Raw genomic sequence first — 25758 nt, 5'->3', positions numbered from 1 at the left:
CGTAATTATGAGCTGTCTCGGTGGCTTGCCGCATCTCACAATCTAATCATAGCTGAGCTTCCAAAACCTCCTTCTGCCCTCATAAAAAGACTCTGTGACCACACTCACATTTATACGGCACATTATTTTATAACTATAACCCCTTATCCTTAAAAACCTTCCTTCCTTTTTTCTTTTTTTTTACCAATAAGGTTCTGATTTTAATTATGGTGATTACAAATAATCAAAACAGCCAAAAAACAAATGGAAACATGTGATCCGATGTGCCTTTTCCAATGATGCCCTGAATTTGCTGGGTTAATAAAAGCCTTTCTGCCACAGTGTTTTCAGATTTCCCAGAATGCCAGTTGTTTTCATCTCCACTCTCTGTCAAACATTGACCTTTTCTTGCATTAGCCTTATTTTAAAGTAATGTCACACCATTTAAGAGCCAGCATATGATCGATGTACAACAGATTTGACCCTTCAAATATTTTTAGAAGCCTATTGATACCCACTCCTACAAATAACACTTATTTCCTTTGACTTAAATAACACTGTAGCAGATGTGTAGCAAGATTTTTGTACAAAAGATCAGTTCACAATGCCTGACAAGGACTTTTATTCATTCAATATTTACTATTACAAAATATCTGACAGACCATAAACTTACTTGGACCATAAATTTACTTACTATGTAAAAGGTATCCATTGCATGTTTTTCTTTTTTCAAAGCCGAACAAGTTGATAGGACTTTATGTACAAGGAAAAGACCATGTTGAAAAACACATACAGCAGGAGTTGATTAAAAACTGTACAGCATTTACATTCCATTATATTTGCATGAGCACATACTGATAAAACTATTGATTAAATCCTGATTGGAAATAGGGGTCATTAAAAACAAAGAAGTGTAAAGCAGTAAAACAACATACTGTGATTCTTGGGTCGCAAATGCACATCATGAAAGAAATGCAGTTATAAATAACCAAGTTAGGAGTTATAAATACTATCAAAGTGCAGGATTTTAACCTGCACTAATCAAAAGAAGCACACAGCTCTGACAAACAACTTACCGCCTCCCAGCTTTTTGGTGTAAAGCCCAAGTATAACCAAATAAAAAAGGTCTGCACTCTATGCTTCTTTATTCAATTTACAATAGTGGAATACAATTTCAAATATGTTTAGTTTCAAGCCCTAAAAGCTTTCTTTAATTGCTAAAAGTTGTCAGTGCTTTTATTCACCTATTGTTAATTGAATAAAGAAACTTTAGAGCAGTAGTTTTTGGAACGAAACACATTATCGCTATCATTTTTGGAGATTTCCAATACAGTATACAGAATCCTCACATTCCACACATAAGTTTAAAACCCATTCATGGAGAAAAAAAAAGAGCTTCGGAAATATGTAAGAATCTCTAATATTTGTATTATACACATAAAATAAGTTTGAGTTTGTGATTAATATGCTATGAAATATATTTTCTTTTCTTTTTTTTATTAAATTTAAATGACCTGTGTATGTATGGCACATTGATTAACTTCATGACAATAGCACTTCATGACAAAAAGGTTGCTGTGAAGTAAATAAATAATTGAATAGGTTTTGCACTAACAGTGCCAAATATTTCAGCTTGAGAGTCTGATATTAGTTACATAAAACACCTCACTGTAAGCACGCTTTTATTCTCACTGAAATGTCTTCTACAGGATCTACATGTTTAGTGATGATTAAACTGCAATAATAAGCAAGTAAGGGAGTGTGTAATCTTTGTGCTATTAGTGTCACTGAATGGAATTGCAAGAATAATGAACATTTCAAACAACAAAAAACTAAACAAACATATAGTTATGCCCCAAACTCGCCTTAATTGTTGACCTAGTGTTGCTGTGTCTGGCTGGTCGGTGATGTTTTATAGCTTCACACCATTTATAAATATTAATTGGCTTACTTATAGTTTGTGTAAGCTGTGTCTGCATAAGCTGTGATGCCATAAACTATTTTAACACTGAAAAATTACACTATTCAGCATTAAGATGACTTACATCAATGTCTGTTTTTTGAACCATATCATTTTCTTTCTCATGACTGCTTTTCAAACGATCACTGAGAGAGACAATTTTATACAACACACCAGTAATTACATTTTTCTCAACAAAGAAAAAAAGAAAGAAACTAAATTAAAGTGCAATTATTACCTTCACAAGCAACAAAGTTAATGGTCATTATCATGTACTATATAATAATTCACTCTGTCCTGAAACTTTTTTTTTTCTTTCATAAAAGATGATTTCAACATTTTTATTATTCAGAATTTTGATCCAGCAGTGGATATCTATGGCCATGTTAAAATGGAGCACAGTTATTAACATGGGAAATTGCACCACCCCCACAAATTAATTGTGCTTTTTTTTCAACCACAAAAATGATCTGTCACGTCAAATAAAAACACCTACTTCAGTACAAAGATACAACTTTATATAGCTCAGATAAGTTTGTGTACTCGTAATGTACACACGCACACACGCACACACACACACACACACACACACAATAGACATACATTGGCTGCAGTGTAGTAAAGTACAAATGCAACATGCATGATAATTTTTGTCATGGGCTTCAATAAAACTATTTAATTCCTATTTACATTGTCCTTCATAGTCGGTAAGTCAAAGGCATTCATTTCTGTTTGCTTAAAGGTGCATTCTGTTTAAAAAATAAATAGTTGTATTGTTCTTAAAAACATTTTACACAAAGTAATAACTAAAAAAAAAATTATACTGTATGCTCTGATAAAAAGTGTGGAGCGAGTGGGTACCTAATTGGGCAGACATGCTGAGATCACATGACCAGACAGATACTAGTTTATTTTGGCTATTATCATTAGCTCATGAAATAATTTATACACAAATGACCACAAACAGCACATTTCTACAAGACGCATTGTTAATTGAAACCTTTTTCTTAAAGGAATAGTTAACCCCAAAATTGCTTAACATTTATTAACCCTCAGGCCATCCAAAATGTAGATAAGTTTGTTAGTTCACCGAAACGGATTTGTAGAAGTTTAGCATTATATCACTTGCTCACCAATGAATCCTCTGCAGTGAATGGATGCCGTCAGAATGACAGTCCAAACATCTGAGAAACAAAACATTACTGAGTGCACCTTTAATATCTTTGAGTCCTGGCTTTATAAAACCATGAATGGCATTTTCACCTTACGTATTTTCCTTTACAATATCTATCTCTTAATTAACAAGTTCCCAGACAAATAAATAGATTGGTGATTAAATAATTACTTGAATAAACAGAGCTGCAAGCACTTTGTAAACTAAATTGCCACTAAATTGATATAATGATGTAATTACGACATTCAGATCTCCGCTTGTGTAAAAGTCTTTGTGGCAAGATCCAATTACTGATCATTTCAAATTTACTTCAATTCTACAATTAATCACATTTACACTCCAGTGCCAAAGAGAATAAACACGTTCACATGTGCACTCCGCTGGCAGAAATAATGGAAATTCGCAAATAAAATTCTACGGTGACATTCATTTGAACCTCCATTTTCTGTAATGAGTTCTTCTGCTCTGCCCTAAAAGCATGGCTTTGTAAATCCCTCATTTCACATGGCGTTGAAAGATGGCACTAACCTCTTTCGAAAACCTCCATCTCCACCTCCTCTATGCGTGCAGTGAATAATGTCCTCAGCAGTGCAATATCTTTATGAAAGCCTTTCTGAACTCCACATTGAAAGTGGTATATATGATGGGGTTGACGGCGCTGTTTACATATCCCAGCCAAGTGAAGGCATTGTACATTTCCAGTGGCACCACGCAGCTTGTGCAGTGAGTTTTCAAAATGTGAGTAATAAAAAAGGGCAGCCAGCAAATAATGAAAACACCTGCAACAGAGAAGAAAATGCTGAGGTATTCTGAGGGAAAGAAACTAGGACTTTTATGTAACCTGTTTCGGCATACGACTGAGGAATACTTGTATGAAATGACAGCATTGTGACCTCACCTAGAACAATAGCCAGCATCTGAGTAGCCTTCTTTTCTTTATGCTGCGAAATCTTCCTCTTGCTCATGGTTTTGGTCACTGTAGTTCGGGTTTTGCCATTGGGCAGTGCCTGAGTTTCAACAGGTTTGGCTTCTTTAGGGGTCTGAACCTCCTTGGTATGCCCATTTTTCTCATCTCCATTTGACTGGCATTCACCATGGGCGGGAGAGGCATGGATTGGACTTGGGTTGGGCAGCAGGTCGACGACCAGAGTGGATGCCAGTTTCTTTTTCTCGGGAGGGCTGGTGCCTGCCACGATGTCCACTCCAACATCAGCACCTTGGTGCAGGACCTCCTTTATCAGCTGCTGTTGAAGACATGTTTACCATTAGTTGTATGATTACTCTATGAATGGCATTTAATAGTTCCTCGAGGGAACTCGAGCTGCGTCAATACGCTTTGGGGAACGCGCCCAGTGTGCGCGACTCTGAATATCGTGTGAAATCAGACCAATGGAAGAGCGTGACGTCACCGGCGGAGTGACGTAAGCGACCAGGAAGCTATAAAAGCACGTGCCACGCAGCTGGCGTCAGCTTCGTGTCTTTCAGCAAGCGCTCTGTGTGTGAATGTCAAACTGTTTGTCTTGTGAGTCTTATTTACTGTTGTCTGTCCAGTTAAGAGCTCCTAGACATGCCAAAGAGCAAGGCGAAAGTCAAACACACTGATGGCGATTCCAAATTGCATTATAGGTTGTGTGTTCCTCCCTGCCCGAGATATATAACGGGTGGGGATACACACAGCCTGTGCGTGGTTTGCCTGGGTTCGAAGCACGCTGTGTCGGCTCTCGAGGGGACCGACTGCCTGCACTGTGAACGTATGTCGCTCGCGAGCTATCTGTCCCCTGGCGCGGCGTCGTCTCTAAAGGCCCCGGCATTGCCCCCAAAGCCACTCAGAGCAGCATCGGCTTTGTTGGGCAAAGGGTATGCGGCTGCGGGTCAGGCTGGTGCGTGTCTGCACACCATGGCGGTGTTAAGGGTGTACCAAGCCGACCTGCTTAAGGAGCTAGATGAGGGAGAGGAGTTCAAGTCCCACGACATTTCCGAGCTAAGAAGGACCGCTGATCTCTCCCTCTGCACCACCAAGGAGACCGCCCGAGCAATTGGGCGGTCCATGGCAGCTATGGTGGCCGCGGAGAGGCACTTATGGTTGACCCTGTCTGATATGAAAGAGCGGGACAGGGTCTGCCTCATGGACTCCCCGATTCAACCCTGCCAGTATTCCATGGCGCAGCAGGTCCCAGCGAGCATCACTCTCAGTATGTTCCGCCCGTGCGCGTAGCGGGGCTGAGACACTCGCCGCCACTGCGGGGGCCTCTTACACCAGAAATCAGTCTCGAGAGACTGATTCCCTTAGTAGATTATTTAGCAGTGTGGAAACTATTGCCAAATGTATCTCGATGGGTCCTGCACACAGTAAAAAAAGGCTTCCGTATTCAGTTCGGCTTCGTGCCGCCAGTATTCAACGGGGTCGTTCAGACGATTGTCGGCCACAGGCAGGGTCTGGTTATGGAACAGGAAGTGAAAACCGTATTAGAGAAGGAGGCCATCGAGTTGGTCCCTCCTCAGGACAGGAAGTCCGGATTTTACAGCCAGTATTTCATAGTTCCAAAGAAGGATGGGGGGTTGCGTCCAATTATAGACTTGAGGGTCTTAAATCGTTCAGTTATGAGACTAAAATTCAGAATGCTCACAATCAAGTATGTTGTAGCTCAGATCAGGTCAGAGAACTGGTTTGTCACAATAGATCTCAAAGACGCATATTTCCACACAACACAGGAAGTTTCTGAGGTTCGCTTTCGGGGGCGAAGCTTACCAATATCGAGTACTTCCCTTTGGCCTTGCACTCTCAAAAACAAGGTTACTAAATATTCGGGGCTTAAGCCCCCTTAGCATAATTTATATATTTTATATTCAAACTGAAAACATGATGTGATTAACACTCAAGTCATTCAAGTCATCGTCTCTCAAGTCAAGTCAAGTCCCGAGTCTTTAACTTCCAAGTCCAAGTCAAGTCTCAAATCATAAAAATAGCAACTCGAGTCAACTCGAGTCCAAGTCACCAAGTCACAAGTCTGGTCGTCCCCCGCTGTCGGGAGCCAAGGCTCACTCTACTCGGGGTATCGCGGCCTCCAAGGCCTTCTTAGCGGGTGTATCCATGCTGGACATCTGCAATGCTGCGGGGTGGTCCACGCCCTCTACGTTTGTTAAATTCTATGGCCTAGACATGCCAGTCACTCCAGGTGCTTCCGTCCTCCTGTCCTAAGCTGTGCTCTTCGGATACACACTAGGCAGGGGTTTGGTAGTCTGGCGGCGTTGGTACTCGTTCCCCAAAGCGCACCCCTGCCGGCGCATGCTGGTACTCGAAGCTGACGCCAGCTGCGTGGCACGTGCTTTTATAGCTTCCTGGTCACTTACGTCACTCCGCCGGTGACGTCACACTGGGCGCGTTCCCCAAAGCGCATTGACGCAGCGTCTCGTTCCCTCGAGGAACCAGGGTAACATACGTAACCTAGAGACGTTTTTTTTTTTTTATTCTAGATTTGGTTTATATTTTTTGTATATTTTTTAGTTGCACAATATAAAATATATATACAATAAAAGGCAAAGAAATACAATTTATGTACAATGCAGAGAGAAGCTGAAAAACCTCTACCTATGAATAAATAATAACATATAAAAATATATAAATGTATATAGCTGAATAATGAATAACAGCATGAAAAAAAAACTGAACCAGAAACAAACATTATAAGATATAACAACATGAAATAAGTAAACAAGATTATAAGGCAGTGATAAAATGCTCTTTTAAGTATCTTTTTTAAAAAACATTAAAGAAGAACACATGGAAATACTTTATTTTAGGGACCAATTCACACTAAAAACTAGTGGCTTATTACCATGCATATCACTTGCATGGTGGCTGTTTATTAGTTTTTATAAAGCACATATTAATGCCTTATTCTGCATGACCATATTTTAGATCCCTTAACCCTACTCTATACCCAAACCTATCAGCTACCTTACTAACTAATAATAATCAGCAAATTAGGAGTGTGACCTGTTTTTTTTTTTTTTTAAACCAGATTTCATAAACCATTTTATAGTTTGATTCACCTACATTTCATTCAGTATTGACCTTCACAACTGAGAATTTAAGAAAGGTGAAAATCTGAGAGCATAAAGTTATATAACAATGAACCTGTGAATTTGCTTTAGAATGTCTTAAATTGCTCTGAAATATTGCCTTCATTTGAATAATTTTTATAACTGGATACAAATATTTGACAGCAATTCATATCATGTTAATAAGAATAAGCATTTTGAAGTTTCTGAAATAAAGGAACAGATGAAATATATGAATTTGATCGGATTGCAATACTAACGTTTCTAATGTTTCTGAAGGATAATTATTGGAGTAGTAAGAAAAATGCTTGAGAAAAAAAATTAAAGAAATATATAAATGACCTATTATAAAAAGTAAGATAAGACTCTGTGGTAACAAGATGCCAAACTCTTCTCATACAGGTAGATGTATTTTACTTCTAACCCAAACTGTTTGTTTGCTCCATCTCTCCTAAACAAAAACTCTTAATAATTTTGTTGTTGACTCTTGAGGCACTCCAACAGACTCAATTGTAATTTTAGATAAAGCCTTGGAATACTTGAAGTAGACCAAAATGGGAATAAAGTACACAGTACAGTACACACGAAACAATATTGAAATGATGTTACGTGTGAAAATAATAGGGCATTCAAGCTTATTTGTACTAACCTGAAAGTTCTTGACAGCAGTAATTGGTGACCTTATGACTCATTAACTATTCCCATTTAAAGTAGCTGCTAAATCAACGCTTGTTTAACACAGGCAGGCTGTCAGCACAGATGTATGTATGACTCACAGTAATCCAACTATAATCCATCTGATGTGGTATATGACTGACAGTAACCAAACTGTAATAAACATGCAGTTTGAAAAAGAGAAGAATCCAAAGAGAAGATTTTTCCTGTTATATTTATTCACTTACATGTATTCACTTTTTATCTATTATAAACAAAAACTGAACATTCAACTGTAAATATTTCTAATACAATTATAAATTAAAAGAAAAGGAGAACATCAATGGCACATTCACTTATCACACATGAAATAAATACTATGACTCAAGTCGTACTATTCTTTTTTACATTCTGCATTACATTCCTAATAAAATGTGAATAAAATCTTAATACAGTAGATCTAAACAAAATAAATACTCTTAAGAGTCTTCCTGTTATATTAGTTAGCAAATAAATGGCATTTGCATTGACATATTATGTGTAAAAGTGGCTTAATCACTTGTTTGATATATATATATATATATATATATATATATATATATATATATATATATATATATATATATATATATATATATATATATTTATTTTTTTGCTCCAAAATTAAAATCTGTTATGTCTTTAGCAAGCATTTGCCTAAACTTAACCAGCCACCCATTACACAAAACTTCTTACAGTAGCTAAAAGTCCAATACCCATTAAGTTACTTAATGATTAGTAATCATTTATAAACATTTACAAATTATTAATAGTTTCAAATTTAGATTGGCTACTGCAAAAACATGAACAAATAATTAATATATTATTGAATAATATGTGTAAATGAAGATCATATGAACTGTTTTCTGACATTTTTAAGCATTTCAATATACATTCAATATTATGTAATGTTTAGTAAGTGCATTAGTAAACATTAACATTAATATTTTCTCACATTTCTATATGTGAATATACATGAACTAATTATCTGTTAAGCATTATATAATGTTTGTAAATGATTTATAAATGAAAGATATAAAGTTTTTTTTTGCTTTGTTTTGTTTTTTTCTTCATGGAAATCAAATGGCTGTCTTATAACCCAGGCTCAGTGGAAAAAATACTTTTTCTGTACAGATTTAGTTTTATAACGGCACTTCTCTCCCCATAATGAGGCAAAGAGCACTGAGCTATATTGGATGTAACAGTGCACATAGCTACATACATATATCTACAGAATAACATGTTATTTTACACAATTTTTATGACATGTTTTATAAGCAAAGCACACTTACTGCTTTCTTGTTTTTGGCAGGTAAACCCCCGTTGGTCTTAATGATAACTGTGCACAGTTTCACATCTTCAGGATGAGTGCACTTTTCCTGTGGCAAAGGTAATAAGAATTGGATTCAGCATGTGGTCGACATTAAATTCCAAAGACAGCATGGAGCCTTGAACATCATTTACAGGTATATTTGGTGCCTCTTGATGACAGACAATGCAAATAAATCCACTGAACACAAAAGAGCCTTTCTAGCACTAAAAGCCAAATGAAAAAGAGATTGCTTCAGTAATTTATAAGTACCACTTAAAGTCATTGGGAGCCTTTAAAATTTGATGGCTTAACTCATTGATCCAAAGTGGTCACTGAAACCAACTGGTGCAAGAAATCGATGATAAAAGAGTGCAAAGGTCAGAAGAATGAATTAAAAAAGTAGCTTTTCTGTATTGTGGTGAAAATAGAATATGAATAAGGGGTAACCGATATATCATATTCGGTATATGCTCTGACACATAAATTGCACAGGGAATTGTGTTTAAAAACCTTACAGCTCAGGGAAAATGGCAATGGTTTCTTTTGCTTTAACATATTTACTTTTACAGTTTCCAGTGGGTAATGCATATTCAATAAAGGCTAAGGCAATTCCCAAATATCCAGATACCAAATATACATTGGAGATGCTGAAATAAGACTGTCTAAAGATCAAACCACCATTCATTTTTATCAGTATACCTATACGTATATTAAGATATATATCTGCCATTGACCACAATCATGCATTAAATTAATCTGACAACTGACCAGAATATTGTAACACATTATAGATTCCAGGGGCGAGTAAAGATTTTGGGGTCACTGTATTTCCGGCAGTGTCCTGCAGGTCCTGGCATTACCTCAGGAATTCTATAATTAACACTGACAGCTGCTCCCCATATTTTCTAGAAAGAGGGCAACTCCATTTTTAAAACAACACTGACACCAGTGTCTTGTCCAGTGGGGAATGCTGGGTAGTTTCCCTGAGGCTACTGTCTCACATGGTGCATATCACCTTGAGAGGGGGCTGAGCATCTGAGTCTGTCTTCTGGCAGCTCCGTTTAGTGTTGACCCGTTTTCGCCGCTTGCGAAGAACCACGTAGATCTGCACGTACACGAGAAGGGTGACGATGAAGGGCACGTAGAATGACATTATGGAGGAGTAGACAACAAAAGCAGGGTTGGCTATTTCACATATGGTCTCATCCCGTGTAGCTAAGAGAGAGAAAGAGAACATAAGGTTACACAATTAATTATGGTTGCAAAACGAATTAGTTCATTGAGGCGCAAAACCTTAATTAACTAAAAACTAAAAACTGAATGCAAATTTAGAAAAATGTTAAAAATTTGGGATCAGTAAGATTTTTTATATTTGGTCATGCTGTTGTAATTGCACAAAGGAGTACTTAGGTAATATTAACTAAAACGTACTTACTATAGATTTCAGTTTTGGGGTTAAGTTTTATTTTAATTGCAAGCAATAATCCTTGTACTACAGGACATTTGGATGCTTGATTCTGGTTGGCTGATGAATGTTCTAAGGTGTGCAATTATTTTTCAGGAAACGCACAGCTAAAGTAGTTTCATGCAGGTCTTGACAGCAATACGGATAAATTTTACAGTAGCACTTGGCCAAATGATTTCAGTTAATTCAAAGGTCTTTACAATCTACAACAGCAAAAGATCCAAAATCTGAAAAGACATTGATCGAGAAACTAAATATAACAAACAACAGGATAAAAAAACAAACAAATAATTTCCTTGTTTTTACAATTAAATTACATATTACTATCTACGGAAAGCACATTTTGTTTCTTTTTGAATTAGCAAAGGAGTCTTATGATGAAATTATTAGTAGGGCTGTCAAATGATTAAAATTTTTTATCAAATTAATCAGAATTTTCAGTGGATTAATCATGATTAATCACTATTTGCCACTACACCTGAATCCTAACCATTTTTTTTCTGAAATGCATACCAAAAGATAAATAACAGGACACAGATACATAATTTTCATGTATTGTTTCAACATGTGGTTCTTTTTTTCTGAATTTCAAAAGTTTAACATTTACTCAGATCAAATTTACCTGAGCACTATATCAAACCATGCCATTTAACTACAGATAGTGTAAGAGTTTTAGGTGAACCAGTGGTTAAATATAGCCACATATCTATGAAATTATGGATAGAGAAACTCGAAAGAATGAACTCAGAAACAAAAACATGCGCCACAATCACATAAGCAGCACTCTGGGCACTCTTGTTTTTGGGAGGTGTTCATTTGCTCTGCCACAATACTTTAGGATCGATATTTTCACGTTCTGAAGGCTTCAAGTGCCAGTAAAACCAAGTAAAAATGCATATACTTTCCCAAACAGCTGTAATTTTCGCTGCATTGCATGTAGGCGTTCTGCGCATGCGCAGTGTGAAACACAGGACGCTATAACACAGTGATCCTCAAATCTGGCTCGCGAGATCCACTTTCCTGAGAAGTTTAGCTCTAACCCTAATCAAACACGCATGAGTTTGCTAATCAGTGTCTTTAGGATCATTAGTAAATCACAGGCAGGTGTGTTTAATTGGAGTCTGCGCTAAACTCTGCAGGAAACTCGCGAGCCAGATTTGAGGATCACTGCTATAACAGGAAGAAGAATGTATGATGAATGTATTTGAGAGTAACTGGGGTAAAACCTTAAGCTTCTTCGGTGTTTTCGTCGCGGCGCTCGCCGCTGTTTTTTACTATCTTGAGAATTCAGAGATCGACGAGACTTTCCTAACCTGAATAATTTGTCACACTGCGCATGCATGAAATGCGTTAAAAAATTTGACGTAATTAACGACAAACAACTAATTAACGCCGTTAACGCGCTATTTTTGACATCCCTAATTATTAGAAATGTATCCTATGGAGCAGAGTATTTTAAGGACAAAAACCTGACAAGTTTCTTAAAATAAAACACCTGAATGATGCTTTGAAGTGTGTGACTTAGATTTTTAGTGATTTTGTTGCATAACATAGACATGTCGTGTCTGTTGTGGACAAACAAATTGCTTGTCACTGGAATCATACTGCATGGTGTTTCAGTAAGACATGGTTTAACAATGGAATTATGGACGTTGCGCCACTGGACATGGCATTGGAATTGAATTTTTTGTGTGAACTGATCCTTTATGAATATTAGGGAAATAAAAAACTCAGACCCTTACCTGTGTTATTTAATCCAAAAAGCAGGGGGCAGGAAATAGTGAACGAAAGCACCCAAACCACCGAGATCATTACCGTGACTCGTTTCTTGGAGCTGTAGCGTGTGTTGTACAACATCGGCATGGCAACAGCCGTGTACCTGCACAGGAAGTCCAATGGAAAGGAGATGAAGAAGGGGTGGATTTGCATTCAGGCAGTAAAACACAGAAAGAAACAATGATGGTTACACCTGACCAGATGCTTCTGATACCAGCTGCCATTATTGTGCTATCATGTCTCTTGCTATTGTAACTGTAATAAACCTAAACATCATCATGATCATCACCATAATTTCCAAAGCTTTCAGGGGTCTACTCTTACAAAGAGTTTTTACATTATGGGGAAGTTCACTAAGCCTGAACTACACAGTCTGAAAGAATTGTTTGTTAATGAGTTCTGCATTGTTGTGGCACTGAATTGAACACTGAATTGTTTGCAAACTACTGCATACTTCTGCAATCTGCCATACTTTACTGGGACTCTTCAGAAAGCCAAAAATAATTACAACAGTACCTGTTTATATTGTTCAACAATATAATCAATAATCATGATTTGATGAATTACTGCTACTGTGGTCAGTAAAAATGTAGACTAACTAGACTAATTAATATTTAGTATACCACCTGCTTTCTCTGGATGGGAATAGCACAGTCAGTTTAGCACCCGATTAAACGGACTTTCATGTTCAGAGTTGCCAACTTTTAAGTTTATCTTGGAGTGAGATGTGTTTTTTTATGGGGGTGGGGGGATGGGGGTTAATCAATATCAATTCATCATGTGTATATACTGTAAAAATAATAGGATAATAATATTTTGTTGACTGCAGTTGAATGCCTTTTTCAGCAACATTTGACACTTTAAATTCAGTATTTGCTTGCATTCACTATGTGTTACCATTAAATTTAAATTAAGCACGTATGACTTGCAATATTCTAGATATATTTAGTAAAGAGCCACACAGGTACCTAGTGGGTAAATCATGGCACTATAATGTGTGTTTTTGATTCTGATTGGCCTCTTGTAAGGAATTTAAAACCCTTTTCTCTATTTTAACCTTAAATACTACACTAATTGTAATATAAGTAATAGAAATATTAGAAAAAAACATTAATGTCAGTAAGTCATTAATGGATCATAATTATTGCACAAATAGTATTTAGTACCAATAAATATAGATACAGTTGTGTTCAAAATTATTCAGCCCCCTTGACTTGCAAGACAATTTGCTGTGGAGGATAACATTTTATGAAATCAATTTAACAAAGGCATCAGTAAAGTATTAGAGAAAGTTTGTTAATACACTTTTGAGTGATTCTGAGAATGGAACATTGATGAATCATGATAAAATTCGAATTGGCTCTAAACATTCATGTTCAAAATTATTCAACCCCCTTTGTGCAGAATCTTTTATTCTTTAAAATCACCAATAAACGCTGTCTGTAAGTGTTTAGAAGCTTCTGTCACCCCTCTACTACAGTTTTGGCCCATTCCACACCTGAAAAAGCTTTCAGATCACTGATAATCTTTGGTTTTCACATTGCCTCTGCTTTTTTCAAATTCAACCAGATATTTGAAATGAGAATTAAGCCTGGAGACTAAACAAGTCACTCAGGTACATTCTTTGACTGATCCCTGAACCAAGCAGTAGTAGATTTGGATGTGTACTTTGGTATGACTGGCCTGCAGGAAAGTCCATTGATCATCAGCTTCAGTTTTTTCACCAAAGGCATCACAATTCTTGTCAAAATGACACTTTAAAGAATCCATGATGTCCTTCATACAGTCATGATTTCCACTTCCTTCTACAGTAAAGAAACCCCATAACAGTACTGATCCACCTCCAAGTTTGAGGATGGAGATGGTGTTCTTCTGCTTATGAGCTTTGCCTTTTTTGTAGCAGACATACCGCTGATCCATGGGTCCAAAAAGTTCCAGTTTGGTCACATCACTCCATATATCATTCATCCAGAGCTCCACAAGTCTACACAAATTTATTTTATCAAGTTCAAGTTGTCCTTTGTTCTTCTTGATCAAGAGTGGTATTTATCAAGATGTCTCAACAAAAAGGCAATACTTTTCTAGTGATTGTCTAGTGGGACTAGTTCTTGCACACTGCTTTGAAATGATTTTCCTCCTTCCATCGGGTCATCTTGCAAGTCTTTGACTTAACATTGCAGATTTTTCTCAGTAGCTCTGATTAAACATTTTATGATATTGTGCTTTTTCTGGTAAAACACACTTTAAGCTAAGGAATAAGGCCGAGAGCTGTGTCTCTAGGAACTTTCAATGTCTTGGAAATCTTCATATAGCCTTAGCCTTTCTAAAGTACTAATATATTTATTCTCTTTAGCTTTTGTGAGATCTTTGTTAACATTTTTGCTACTCAACTTCAACACATTTCTTTCATGTTCTGCAAGTGAACGTCGCTTGATTGTGCCATCCCAAAGAAGCACAAAGTCACTTTTACGGACTTTAAATTAAATGTTCCCTTCTGGAGGAATGAACTCCCCAAGTCAATCCGAGCAGCTGAGTCCTTAGCCATCTTCAAGAATCGGCTTAAAACACATCTCTTCCATCTTTATTTGACCCTCTAACTTTAACACTCTCTATTCTAATTATATTCTTTAAAAAAATCTAACTACCTTTCTAATCTTTTTGTATTCTATTTTCTTTTCATTTATCATGCAATTGTATATGTATGTGGGTGTGTATGTGTAAAGACCTCTAACAAGCTTGCTCTATTCTTTTATTTTTTTATTCTATCTGTTTTCTTTTTATTTATTATATAAGTTAAATTCCCATGCTACGTGTACTGTCTTAACCTAACTGAGACTTGTTATAGCACTTATATATCATTGCTCTTTTTGTTGTTTTTGATTGCTTCCTCTGTCTTCATCTGTAAGTCGCTTTGGATAAAAGCGTCTGCTAAATGAATAAATGTAAATGTAAATGTAACACATACATGAGCTAACTGTATGTGTAACGGCTCAAGCTAATTCTGTTTTTAATAGAGTTTCTAAAAGCTTAATTGTGTTTTGAGACTGTTTTATTCCCCACCATGCAAATAAGTGATTTAAAAACAGCAATGTTGAATAGGGGTTGAATAATTATGACATAGCAGTATTATTAAAAAATCTCAAAAGTATTACATTATATATTGACAATATCACTTTTAATATGCCAGTGAACTGTTATAGATACAATTTTTATTTTATCCTGGATCTTCAGAAAAGCTTGTATTTGTAAAGTACTGCAGTCTCTAGGGGGTTGAATAATTTTGAACTGTAAATATATATATATATATATATATATATATATATATATATATATATATATATATATATATATATTAGGCTATTGAACTAAAATATACAACACTTGTTTAACTGAAAAATAGTTTCGTTCACAAGCTGTGTGGTCACATTACAAGTAAGCTATATACAAACCTTATACAATATATAATATACCTTATATCTTATATAATATACCTCATACAAACTTACTTTCTTCTGCAGAACATAAAATAATATATTTAGAAGAATGTTGGTAGCCAAACACTTTTGTTGACCTTTGACTTCCCTCATTTGGATGAAACATCTTTCTTTCTGTTCCACAGAAGCAATTAAGTCAGGTTTGAAACAACAGGAGAAAGAATCTCCAATTTCTTCAAACATATGTTTGCTGTCTTTCATTTTCCTCTCACTATATTTCTAACAGCTGACTCAACTGATGGGTTGAATGACATTTGGAGGCTAGCACATCTGTATAAATCAACAAAATACAGGATGACAATTTCATACAGTACATACAACAACCCCCCCATTCCACTGCCACAAAGATACGTGAGAATCATTAAAATTTTCCTGAACTGACTGCAGAACCTACCTGTCAATACTAATGGCGCACAGATTAAGAATGCTGGCTGTGCACATCATGACGTCCAGGGTGACGAACACGTCACAATGGATTTTACTGAAACGCCACTCCCCCACCACCTGCAAAACAATGTAATTCCAACATTTACTGATAACTTTTTTTTTTTTTTTTAAGATCAAAAGTTGTCCGTTAACAATAATTAATGCATTGTGAATGTGAACTAACATGAACATTTTTATTAATAAACATTGACAAAGGTTAATAAATTATAAAAAAAATATATTGCTCGTTAACTCGTTATCATGCATGAATGAGACCTTATTGCAAAGTGCTACCTGAATATTCTATAAGTATATAAAAGTATAAAGAAATATATATATATATATATATATATATATATATATATATATATATATATATATATATATATATATATATATATATATATATATATGTATATATATGTGTGTGTGTCTGTGTGTGTGTGTGTGTGTGCGTGTGTGTGTGTGTGCGCGCATTTATACATTTTATATATATGTGTGTGTGTGTGTGTGTGTGTATCTCTATCTATCTATCTATCTATCTATCTATCTATCTATCTATCTATCTATCTATCTATCTATCTATATATATCTATATATATATCTATATATATATATATATATATATATATATATATATATATAGATATATATATATATATATATATATATATATATATAATCTACCATATAAAAACAACATTAAATGATTTTCATATAAGATTACTCATGATTGAAAAATACCAATAACTTGTTATATTATGTAAGGAAAATTCCAGTTGTTTTTCATAAAACCTTTCATTTAGGAACTGCATGTGCTTTTGTATAGAGAGATATTAAACACCACACAGAGCCTTAGCAATACTGCTGGGAAGCCATTAATACACACAAATCAGTGTGCCGATAAACAGCAGTATTTCTATGAAATATTCAATTTAGACACTTTGTGTGTGTTTTATCGTATGTGTGTTCCCTGGGAATTGCGCTGCTAACGCAATACTCTACCACTGAGCCACAGGAATACCTCACATAAATAAAAAGAGGTGGAATATATGAGATATATGCATGCCTTATTAATGTATTCAAGGCTCAATATTTTCTCAATATTACACTCAACAATTTAAAGAAGAAGAAAAAATACCTTCTATGGTTATTTAGCGTTGGTTTTACATTTTATCTCTTAATTATATGCTTTAAAGTCCACCATCTTTTCATTTGAGTACATTCAACAAGCTTTTAGTGGAGCTCTTCAGCTCTTAGTATGAATAAGTAAAGAGGTACTTAACTATATTTGAAGTATGTAGTAGAAAGATAATACACTAATTACTGTATGTGTATTTTTCTGGCTCATTGTGCATTATACATTTATTTAATAATTTTCTTTCTTAATCTTTCAGTTCACTTTCAACTTTCCATTTTCTTTTAACTTAGTCAAATACTTACAGAGTAATCGTTTACTGAATTTGTTGTTATTCATTAGAAATATAAATTCAAGAATAATGTTAAATTACCTTCACGACAGTACAATCCTCAATTACAATATCTAGAGCCATGGCCAAAAGTTTTGGCAATTACATCAATTTTGTGCTTTGCAAAGTTTGATGCTTAAGCTGTTGTGGTGTTCATTCACACTGTTTCAAGATTATTGTGTGGTGTTCAGATGCATTTTCAATAATGGCTAAAATCTGTATTGGCAATAAATGAATGAATGAATGAATGAATGAATGAATGAATGAATGAATGAATAAATAAATAAATGTTTTTTGATTCTGACACAAAATGACAAGCTAACATTAATTGACTAATCATATCAGCAGCACATGTGAACATGTGAATGAGTACTAGTCAGGTAAAATCACTATCATACTAATTATACACTAATTATACATAAATTAGATTGTAGAAGATTGAACACTATAAAAGGAAGGCTGATGTGCTTCCAATCATTCTGTTCTTGTTAGCAATGGTTACCTCCAAAGAAACACGTGCAGCCATCATCTATTTGCATCAAAATGGCCTCACATGTAAGGAAATTGCTACTAAGAATATTGCACCTGAAATAACCATTCACCGGATCATCAAGAACTTCAAGGAGATAGGTTCAACTACAGTGAAGAAGTTTTCAGGACGTGTCCAGCAAGTGCCAGGACCATCTCCTTCTGAGGAATCAGCTACAGTCTCCAGCAGTGCAGAGCTTGCTCAGGAATGGCAGCAGGTTAGTGTGAAAGCATCGGCACACACAGTGAGGCCAAGACTTTTGGACAACCGCCTTGTACCAACAATGGCAGCAAAGAAGCCACTTTTCTCCAACAAAAACAGACTGAAGGACAGAATGCAATTCTGCAGGAAGTACAAGGTTTGGAGAGCAGAAGACTGGTGCAAAGTTATTTTCTCTGATGAAGCTCCCTTCCAACTGTTTGGTATATCTGGAAAATCAATTGTTTGGAGAAGAAAAGATGAACACTATCATGAGTTCTGTGTTGTGCCAACAGTGAAGCATCCTGAGACCATCCATGTGTGGAGTTGTTTTTCAACCAAAGGAGTGGGCACTCTCATAATTCTGCCACAAAACACTGCCAGAAATAAAGAATGGTATCAAAACGTCCTGCAAGAGCGATTTCTTCCAAATTAAATTTTGGATCCATGGCCAGGCAACTGCCCGGATCACAATCCCATAGAGAGCCTGTGTTCAGTCCTCAAAAGGCGAGTGGACAAGCAGAAGCCCACACATTGTGATCAACTCCGAGAACTAATAAGGCCAGAATGGATTGCCATCAGTCAGGATTTGGCCCAGAAGCTAATATCCAGCATGCATAATAGAAAGAGCAACAATTTTTTGAATTTTAATGTAAAGAATTAAAATAAATTGAAATTCAAACACAATGCAAAATTTGAACGTTGAATTGATAGCCTTGCTTTATTGGCTATAGATAGATAGATGTGATAGTATGGTATTTATCTTATAGAAAGTGATAGAAATGTGGATTTCTCTTATGTATTTTATCATATTTAACAAAATAACTTTTGTAAACCAGGGTGAAAGAACATCCCAGAATGTGTTGAAGAACTGAGGAACCCATTCTGACTTGTTAAAATACATACAGCTTATTGTTTGTGTGTGATTGGGGATTTTTTTCTTTTCTTTCTACCATACATGCAGTAGTGGAACAAATTTTGTTTTAAATTAGTCCAAGCATTGCCTTCCAAAACTGTACCTGCAGGACACATTTTTTTCATTTATTTTTTGACATTGCAATTAATATTCCTATATTGTCCTATATTATGAACACTATATTTACTCATTATTCAAGAGTCAAGACCTTTATAAACTCTCTAGAGAAATATCTGTTATGGTAGTCCCTTTCTGCGCAAAGGAAATGATGAAAGTTTTCACTTGGGAGAAGTCATTGATTTGGTATTATCTCACTGCTTCAGCCTAGCCATTTACAAATCCCTACTGTGTAAACACAAAACAATGAACACTTTGTGCAATATCATCACTATTTTTAAATCCTAGTAAATCATGTCCTGTCAGCTGGAACTGTCAACATAACTCATAGCATAAATTTGCTCAATATTTTTCCGCTCGTCACTATATCTTCGGTTCTTTTTCAACACCGATCCTATTACCTAGACATAGCTTTCTAAATCAGTACTGGCATAATTTATCAGCCTTCCCTTTCTCCATCCTCTCCATCATTAGATGCAGAAATCACAGTGATAGCATTTCTGCCCAAGCACATCTTTATAAAGCCATTCATTATTTACAGGTAAACGGTGACAAGACGACACCGTCTAGGTCGACAGCTCAATACAGTGTGTCTGCAACACTGCCAGGAAACTCTAAAGTGATTGAAGACATCTACAGTATCTAAATTTAAGCCTTAAAGTAGCTGCCGCAAAAAAAAAAAAAATAAAAAAAAAAAAATGCATACACTGTTGTACGTTGGGTGTAATCTGGGATCTTTGATGGGGGTCCACAGTAATACTACAGGGGGTCTGTCAAATACTTTTTAATCTGAAAATATTTTTTTATTCAACAAATTTTAACCAAAACTAAATTTAAGAAGCTGCAGTTTGAGTTTCATTGGCCCTCCCTCATTTAAATGTACTCATTAAAAATTAAATGTAATGTACACCTTTATGAATGTGTACATCAATAATGTAAGGACAATCATAAAGCAAGTAAACACATTATTATGTCACTATACATGTGATTACACAGTGATGTTTGTGTGGATTTTTATAGTTTACAGTAATTGGCAATATTTTGAGTGGTTTAGTTGGAATCAATTTATTTAACCTTTATCATGTATTCATTTTACCCCCCTCGTTACACTATATCATGAGGGACTGATGTAATGACAATGGCAAAGAAAGTGCTTTTGCGTATGTGAGACTTTAAGTGCCAGTTTTTGACGTGTACATTGTAGTGGTCTACTAAGGATGTACAGGTAATTTGCCATACTGTATTCGCTACTAGCTGACAGATTAAAAGATGAGTATATTTTGCATGGTAAATCTAGTTTTTTTAGACTTATTGGCATCATACAAGACTAAAAACTATTCTTCTGACAATATGTTGTCATTTAATGGCAAAAGCATGCTTTCTCTCGCCCGTTTAAATGCCATTTTTTATTATGCTAATTATAAATGACTGAATGTTTCTGTCCTCTTGGTTGTTGCTGTTGCTTACTGATGTGCGTATTTGCATCACGCGTTGTCAAACTGATGAGGATGTTTTCTTAATTTGCATGTTTGTTTTTCTTTTTACATGTGTTTTTTTCATTTGCAGCGTGTTGAGTTATCTTGGCCAAAATAAATAGAGCATTCTTTCACTGTTCAAGAATGTAGAATAACATCATTCATGTTTTCAGTATGAGCTATGAGCTACTTTAGGGCTACATTGTAAAATCTCCAGAAAGCATTGCATAAACCCTTCTAATCATCAATAAGGTGGTCACATTTTTCAAGGAGGTTGAAAGAGCAGCTGAGTTCAGCAAAAGGGTTGTTTCACAGAGTGATGGGGATTGAGATGGACATTGATAAGCGACATGACGATGCCAAGTGGGTTTCTCTTTTGTGTTGACCTGCTGGACATGAAAAGCCAACTGTGCAGGGCCACAGAATTTCAAAGTTACCCCCGGATGAAAATGTCAACATGCCTTCATTTAAACCATGAAAATGCTTCTCATGTATCTTTAAAAAAACTGCGCTACCAATGAGGTTTTTCCACATCTGATGTTAGACTGAAAATTGATATGGATGATATTTCAAGGCCCCATTAACATTTCTGCAGAGAGTTTGTAAGGTTTGAAATATACTGGCACATGGTTTATCATTATTCAATGAGTTTTTATTTTCATAAATGTAAGCACTTTAGCTCTGTTTTGATGGTCTTTTCTGTAGAGCAGGATGCCTGATGAGTTTGTGTCACTGATATCTCAATAGTACTGAATGGACTTAATAATGGACTGCACATTAAAATTCTCAATTTGTGCTACAAAAAGCACACATTCCTTACATTCCCAGTGATATTATCATTATTTGTGGTTAATAGTGCAACAGAAAAGCAATTTAGCAGAGAATGCCTGTCACATTTTAGCAGTTCAATTGTAGGCTTTTGAGATAATATTGCCCTGAGCACAAACACAGTTTGAATAAATCCAAGAGTTGGCTTCAGCTACAACTATATCAAAAAGGTGTTCTTTGAAATATAATAAACTTAACTGAAGTGAAATAGAAAATAATAATAATAATAATAATAACAACAACAACAACAATAATAATCATCATCATCATCTCAGCTATTTGCCAAGGCAACATTTATCTCTTTATTTAGTATAACTGGATGTACTAATACTAAAACTGAAATAAACATTTATTAAAGCTAACAAATTAATTATACATTGAAGATATGAAAATAAAAACAAATTCAAACTGTAATAGTATCTCTTTGATACTTAAATAATTGCTGCCAATCTGAATAAATCAAATTATAATGATGACATAATCTAGAACGACAACAAAATAATAACAAAATATTAGTCAATTTGTTGTAATTCTGTCACTGGATGTCTATCAATCTATCAATGAAGGTTAATCATTGTCAAATGATCCCTTTACCATTATCAAATGACCTGCAAAAGCGATCCATCAGAGGAGGGAAGGACTTCAACTGCTACCTAACCAGGAAGATTAAGATTTACAAACATTATAATGTCCACAAGGAAACCCTTTATATAATCAAGAGCAATCGGTTAACATGCACATCAGTTTTCTCCATGACCATCATTTTGTGTCACAGAGGAAAACTGAATGATATTGCATCTATACAAATCCATGGTTGATTGACAATTTTATATTAACTGTTGTTGGCCCATCTCATTTTAATATTGAACAAGGTTGCTGATTTGTTAATGGTTAAGTTCCCAGTGTGCACTGAAGCATGCATAAATTATTTTTAGGTTTACATGTTAGGTGTTGAGAAGGGGGCACAATATACTGGTACCAGATATGTTAACAACACTGGATATACAGTATAAGCCAATATTGGATTTTTTTATATATATATTTGATATTTAATTTAGCCCTTTTACATACTTTTTTAAATTTAGGTGATATTTTCTATCATTTAAATTTCACTTAAATCTTCTGAAAATTCCAAAATAAATATACATTTTCATACAGTACTTATCATAATAATGTTATATAGAATTTTAAATTAATAATTGAAAATGTTAGGAAGTAATCAGAACTAATGTAGGGAGGTTAGATGTGGACATTTAAATTGCAATGTACTAATCTGACCAGCAGGACATAAATTGGCTTACACTTGATTTATGTCTCATAAGACATTCAAAATGTCAACGTGTGGGAGAAAGACAAAAGCAGACCTATGGGTTAATTTGAAAAAGTGTGACAACGTGAAAGAGAACTCAATTTGGTACAGCTGGCTGTGCCACACAAGCCTGAAGCACATACACAGAAAGACTCCTCTCAGACAGTGTACAAGTAACAAATTTAGTTGTCTTTCGCATCTTATTGCACCAGAATAAACAAATACAGACAAAACTATGCCAATATGTTTGTTTTGTTGAGTATTCACATAAACAGTGTTGACTATGTCTTAAGTTAATATAAACAGCTGGGAGAATATTGGATGTGTGCCAGTGTATTGGATCTGTGCATTAAGTCTTAAAGTGACAGCAGCCTAATATACCTGCTCCTGTGTGTGTCCATAATGTTAATTCAACAACAAAAGAAAGAGTCAAGATCACTCACTGCTCTTGACTGAATAACTTAAGTAGCTTTAACAAGGATTCACCTATATAGAATTTATAGAAATAAATATGGGTCAAAATATATTGCATCACAGTCCCACAATGCATGCTATTGGTGGTCTTATACGGAGTGTAATACCTAAGGACATAAGGAAAAAATGTTAAATTACCCTACTGATATATTGTTGCAGCTCAATTAGTCCTTTATTTCCTATGAAACCTTTGTGGGGCTACAAATTATAGTCTGAGGTGCAATATGTTTCAAGGACAAAGGACGGATCAATTGGAAATCACACAGCTGACACAAAAGCTGTGTGGTGCCACGTGCATTATAAAGCTGTAAGGCGCCAGCTTACTGCAGCCTCTGGGACATGTCCTAAAGGTGTTGTTAGCTGATTATCCTACTAAATTAATTTAAGAGAACATATTTAAGCAATAGTGAGGCACTTTGAATCATGCCTCATATCCTTAAAGTGTTTAAAAGGTCAATGCTGAGGCACAATTATTATATATATTTTTTTACATATAATCTCAATCCAGAAATGTGGCTCCATTTGATACAATTAATGTTTCTTACCTCAAGGTACACCACCCAGGGCATAACTAATGTGGCCACAAGAAGATCTGCCACCGCCAGGCTGACAATGAGGTAATTAGTGGTGGTCTGCAGCGCTTTCTCTCGGGAGACAGCCATGCACACCAACACATTGCCGAAGACAATGACAAAGATGAGGAGAGTCAGGAGCATGGCATAGTAGTTATACTGATGCTTGGCCTCACAGCTTGTGCTGTTGAGTGCCCCGGTCCTGTTGTCATAATAAGTGTCATTGTAGGGATACTCCGTGAGGAAATCCATGAGCTGTGGCCAGTGAAGAAGCCTGAAACTGAGAGACATAATTCACTGTCAGTGAAGCCACAAACATGCAATGAAACCAAGCAGTAGTACACCAACACAAAGGAAATATTATTGATCAGATGTTGCTCTATCATATCACAGTACAGTTTTCGGGTATGTTTCATTTATTAGTGATTAGTGAATTAGTGAAGTGACATTCAGCCAAGTATGGTGACCCATACTCAGAATTTGTGCTCTGCATTTAACCCATCCGAAATGCACACACACAGAGCAGTGAACACACACACACACACACACTGTGAGCACACACCCAGAGCAGTGGGCAGCCATTTATGCTGCGGCGCCCGGGGAGCAGTTGGGGGTTCAATGCCTTGCTCAAGGGCACCTAAGTCGTGGTATTGAAGGTGGAGAGAGAGCTGTTCATGCACTCCCCCCACCCACAATTCCGTCCGGCCCGAGACTAGAACTCATAACCCTTCGATTGGAAGTCCAACCCTCTAACCATTAGGCCACGACTCCCCACTCCCCACGACTCCTTGGATTTTATAGCAGAAGTGTGTAATTTACAGATCATGTTCATCACCAAATGGAAAGAAAATTTGGATTTTCTTTTAAACATCTTACTCAAACACTCCTAAGTCATAAGTTTGAGATATAAAACTGAAAATTCTAACCGTTTTCTTGCAATTTTGAGTTTGTATCTTACAATTCCAACATTTTTTCCTCAGAATTCTGAATTTACATCTCACAATTCTCACAATTTTCTCTCTTTTTATCTTGCAATTCAGCTTTTTTGGTTCCTGCCATTGAATAAAAAATCTCACAATTCTGACCTTTTCCTTGCATTTCAGAAATTATATCTTACAACTCTTTTCCTCGGAATTCTGAATTTACATCTTGCAATTTAGCTTTTTGGTTTCTGACACAGAATAAAAAAAATACAATTTTGAGATTAAAAGTTGCAATTACTTTTCTTATTTATTCTTTATTTTTTTCATGAACTTCGATGTTCCTAGAACTTAATGAGAAAGTTTTGAGTTTATACAGACTTCTCAGACCTGTAATAGCATCCTGGCATTTCAAGTTTGTGACGTTGTCACAAAGGAGAAGTGTTTTTCTTAGAACCAAACTGAGAAGCCTTCATTTGCATTTAATCTCACTGCTATCTAGAAGAAATAAGTGAGATATTAAAGAGAACTCATTTAGCCTGTGTTTTTTCCTTCCCACTGGAAGCTTGGTTTGAACAAGAACAGAACAAAATTTAACAGAATTAATGGA

The 25758-nt window shown here is 35.6% G+C and overlaps 1 protein-coding gene across 1 annotated transcript in view; it reads right to left on the bottom strand.

The window, feature by feature from the left end:
* Positions 1-666: 666 nt before the first annotated feature.
* LOC113081886 (D(2)-like dopamine receptor) overlaps positions 667-25758 on the bottom strand; it is a 48624-nt gene continuing 23532 nt past the window's right edge. Inside the window, exons 2-8 of the mRNA XM_026253788.1 lie at positions 24202-24508; positions 16310-16419; positions 12388-12524; positions 10196-10395; positions 9161-9247; positions 4012-4357; positions 667-3892 (exon numbers count right to left, since the gene is read on the bottom strand). Coding sequence (XP_026109573.1) covers positions 3696-3892; positions 4012-4357; positions 9161-9247; positions 10196-10395; positions 12388-12524; positions 16310-16419; positions 24202-24480 — 1356 coding nt within the window. The 5' untranslated portion in view covers positions 24481-24508 and the 3' untranslated portion in view covers positions 667-3695. The remainder of the gene's footprint in view (positions 3893-4011; positions 4358-9160; positions 9248-10195; positions 10396-12387; positions 12525-16309; positions 16420-24201; positions 24509-25758) is intronic.

The sequence above is a fragment of the Carassius auratus genome, chromosome 5 (assembly GCF_003368295.1).
Source record: "Carassius auratus strain Wakin chromosome 5, ASM336829v1, whole genome shotgun sequence".
Classification (NCBI taxonomy): domain Eukaryota; kingdom Metazoa; phylum Chordata; class Actinopteri; order Cypriniformes; family Cyprinidae; genus Carassius; species Carassius auratus.
The sequence above is the reverse complement of the archived record's forward strand: the minus strand, read 5'-3'. Positions and strand labels throughout refer to the sequence as shown.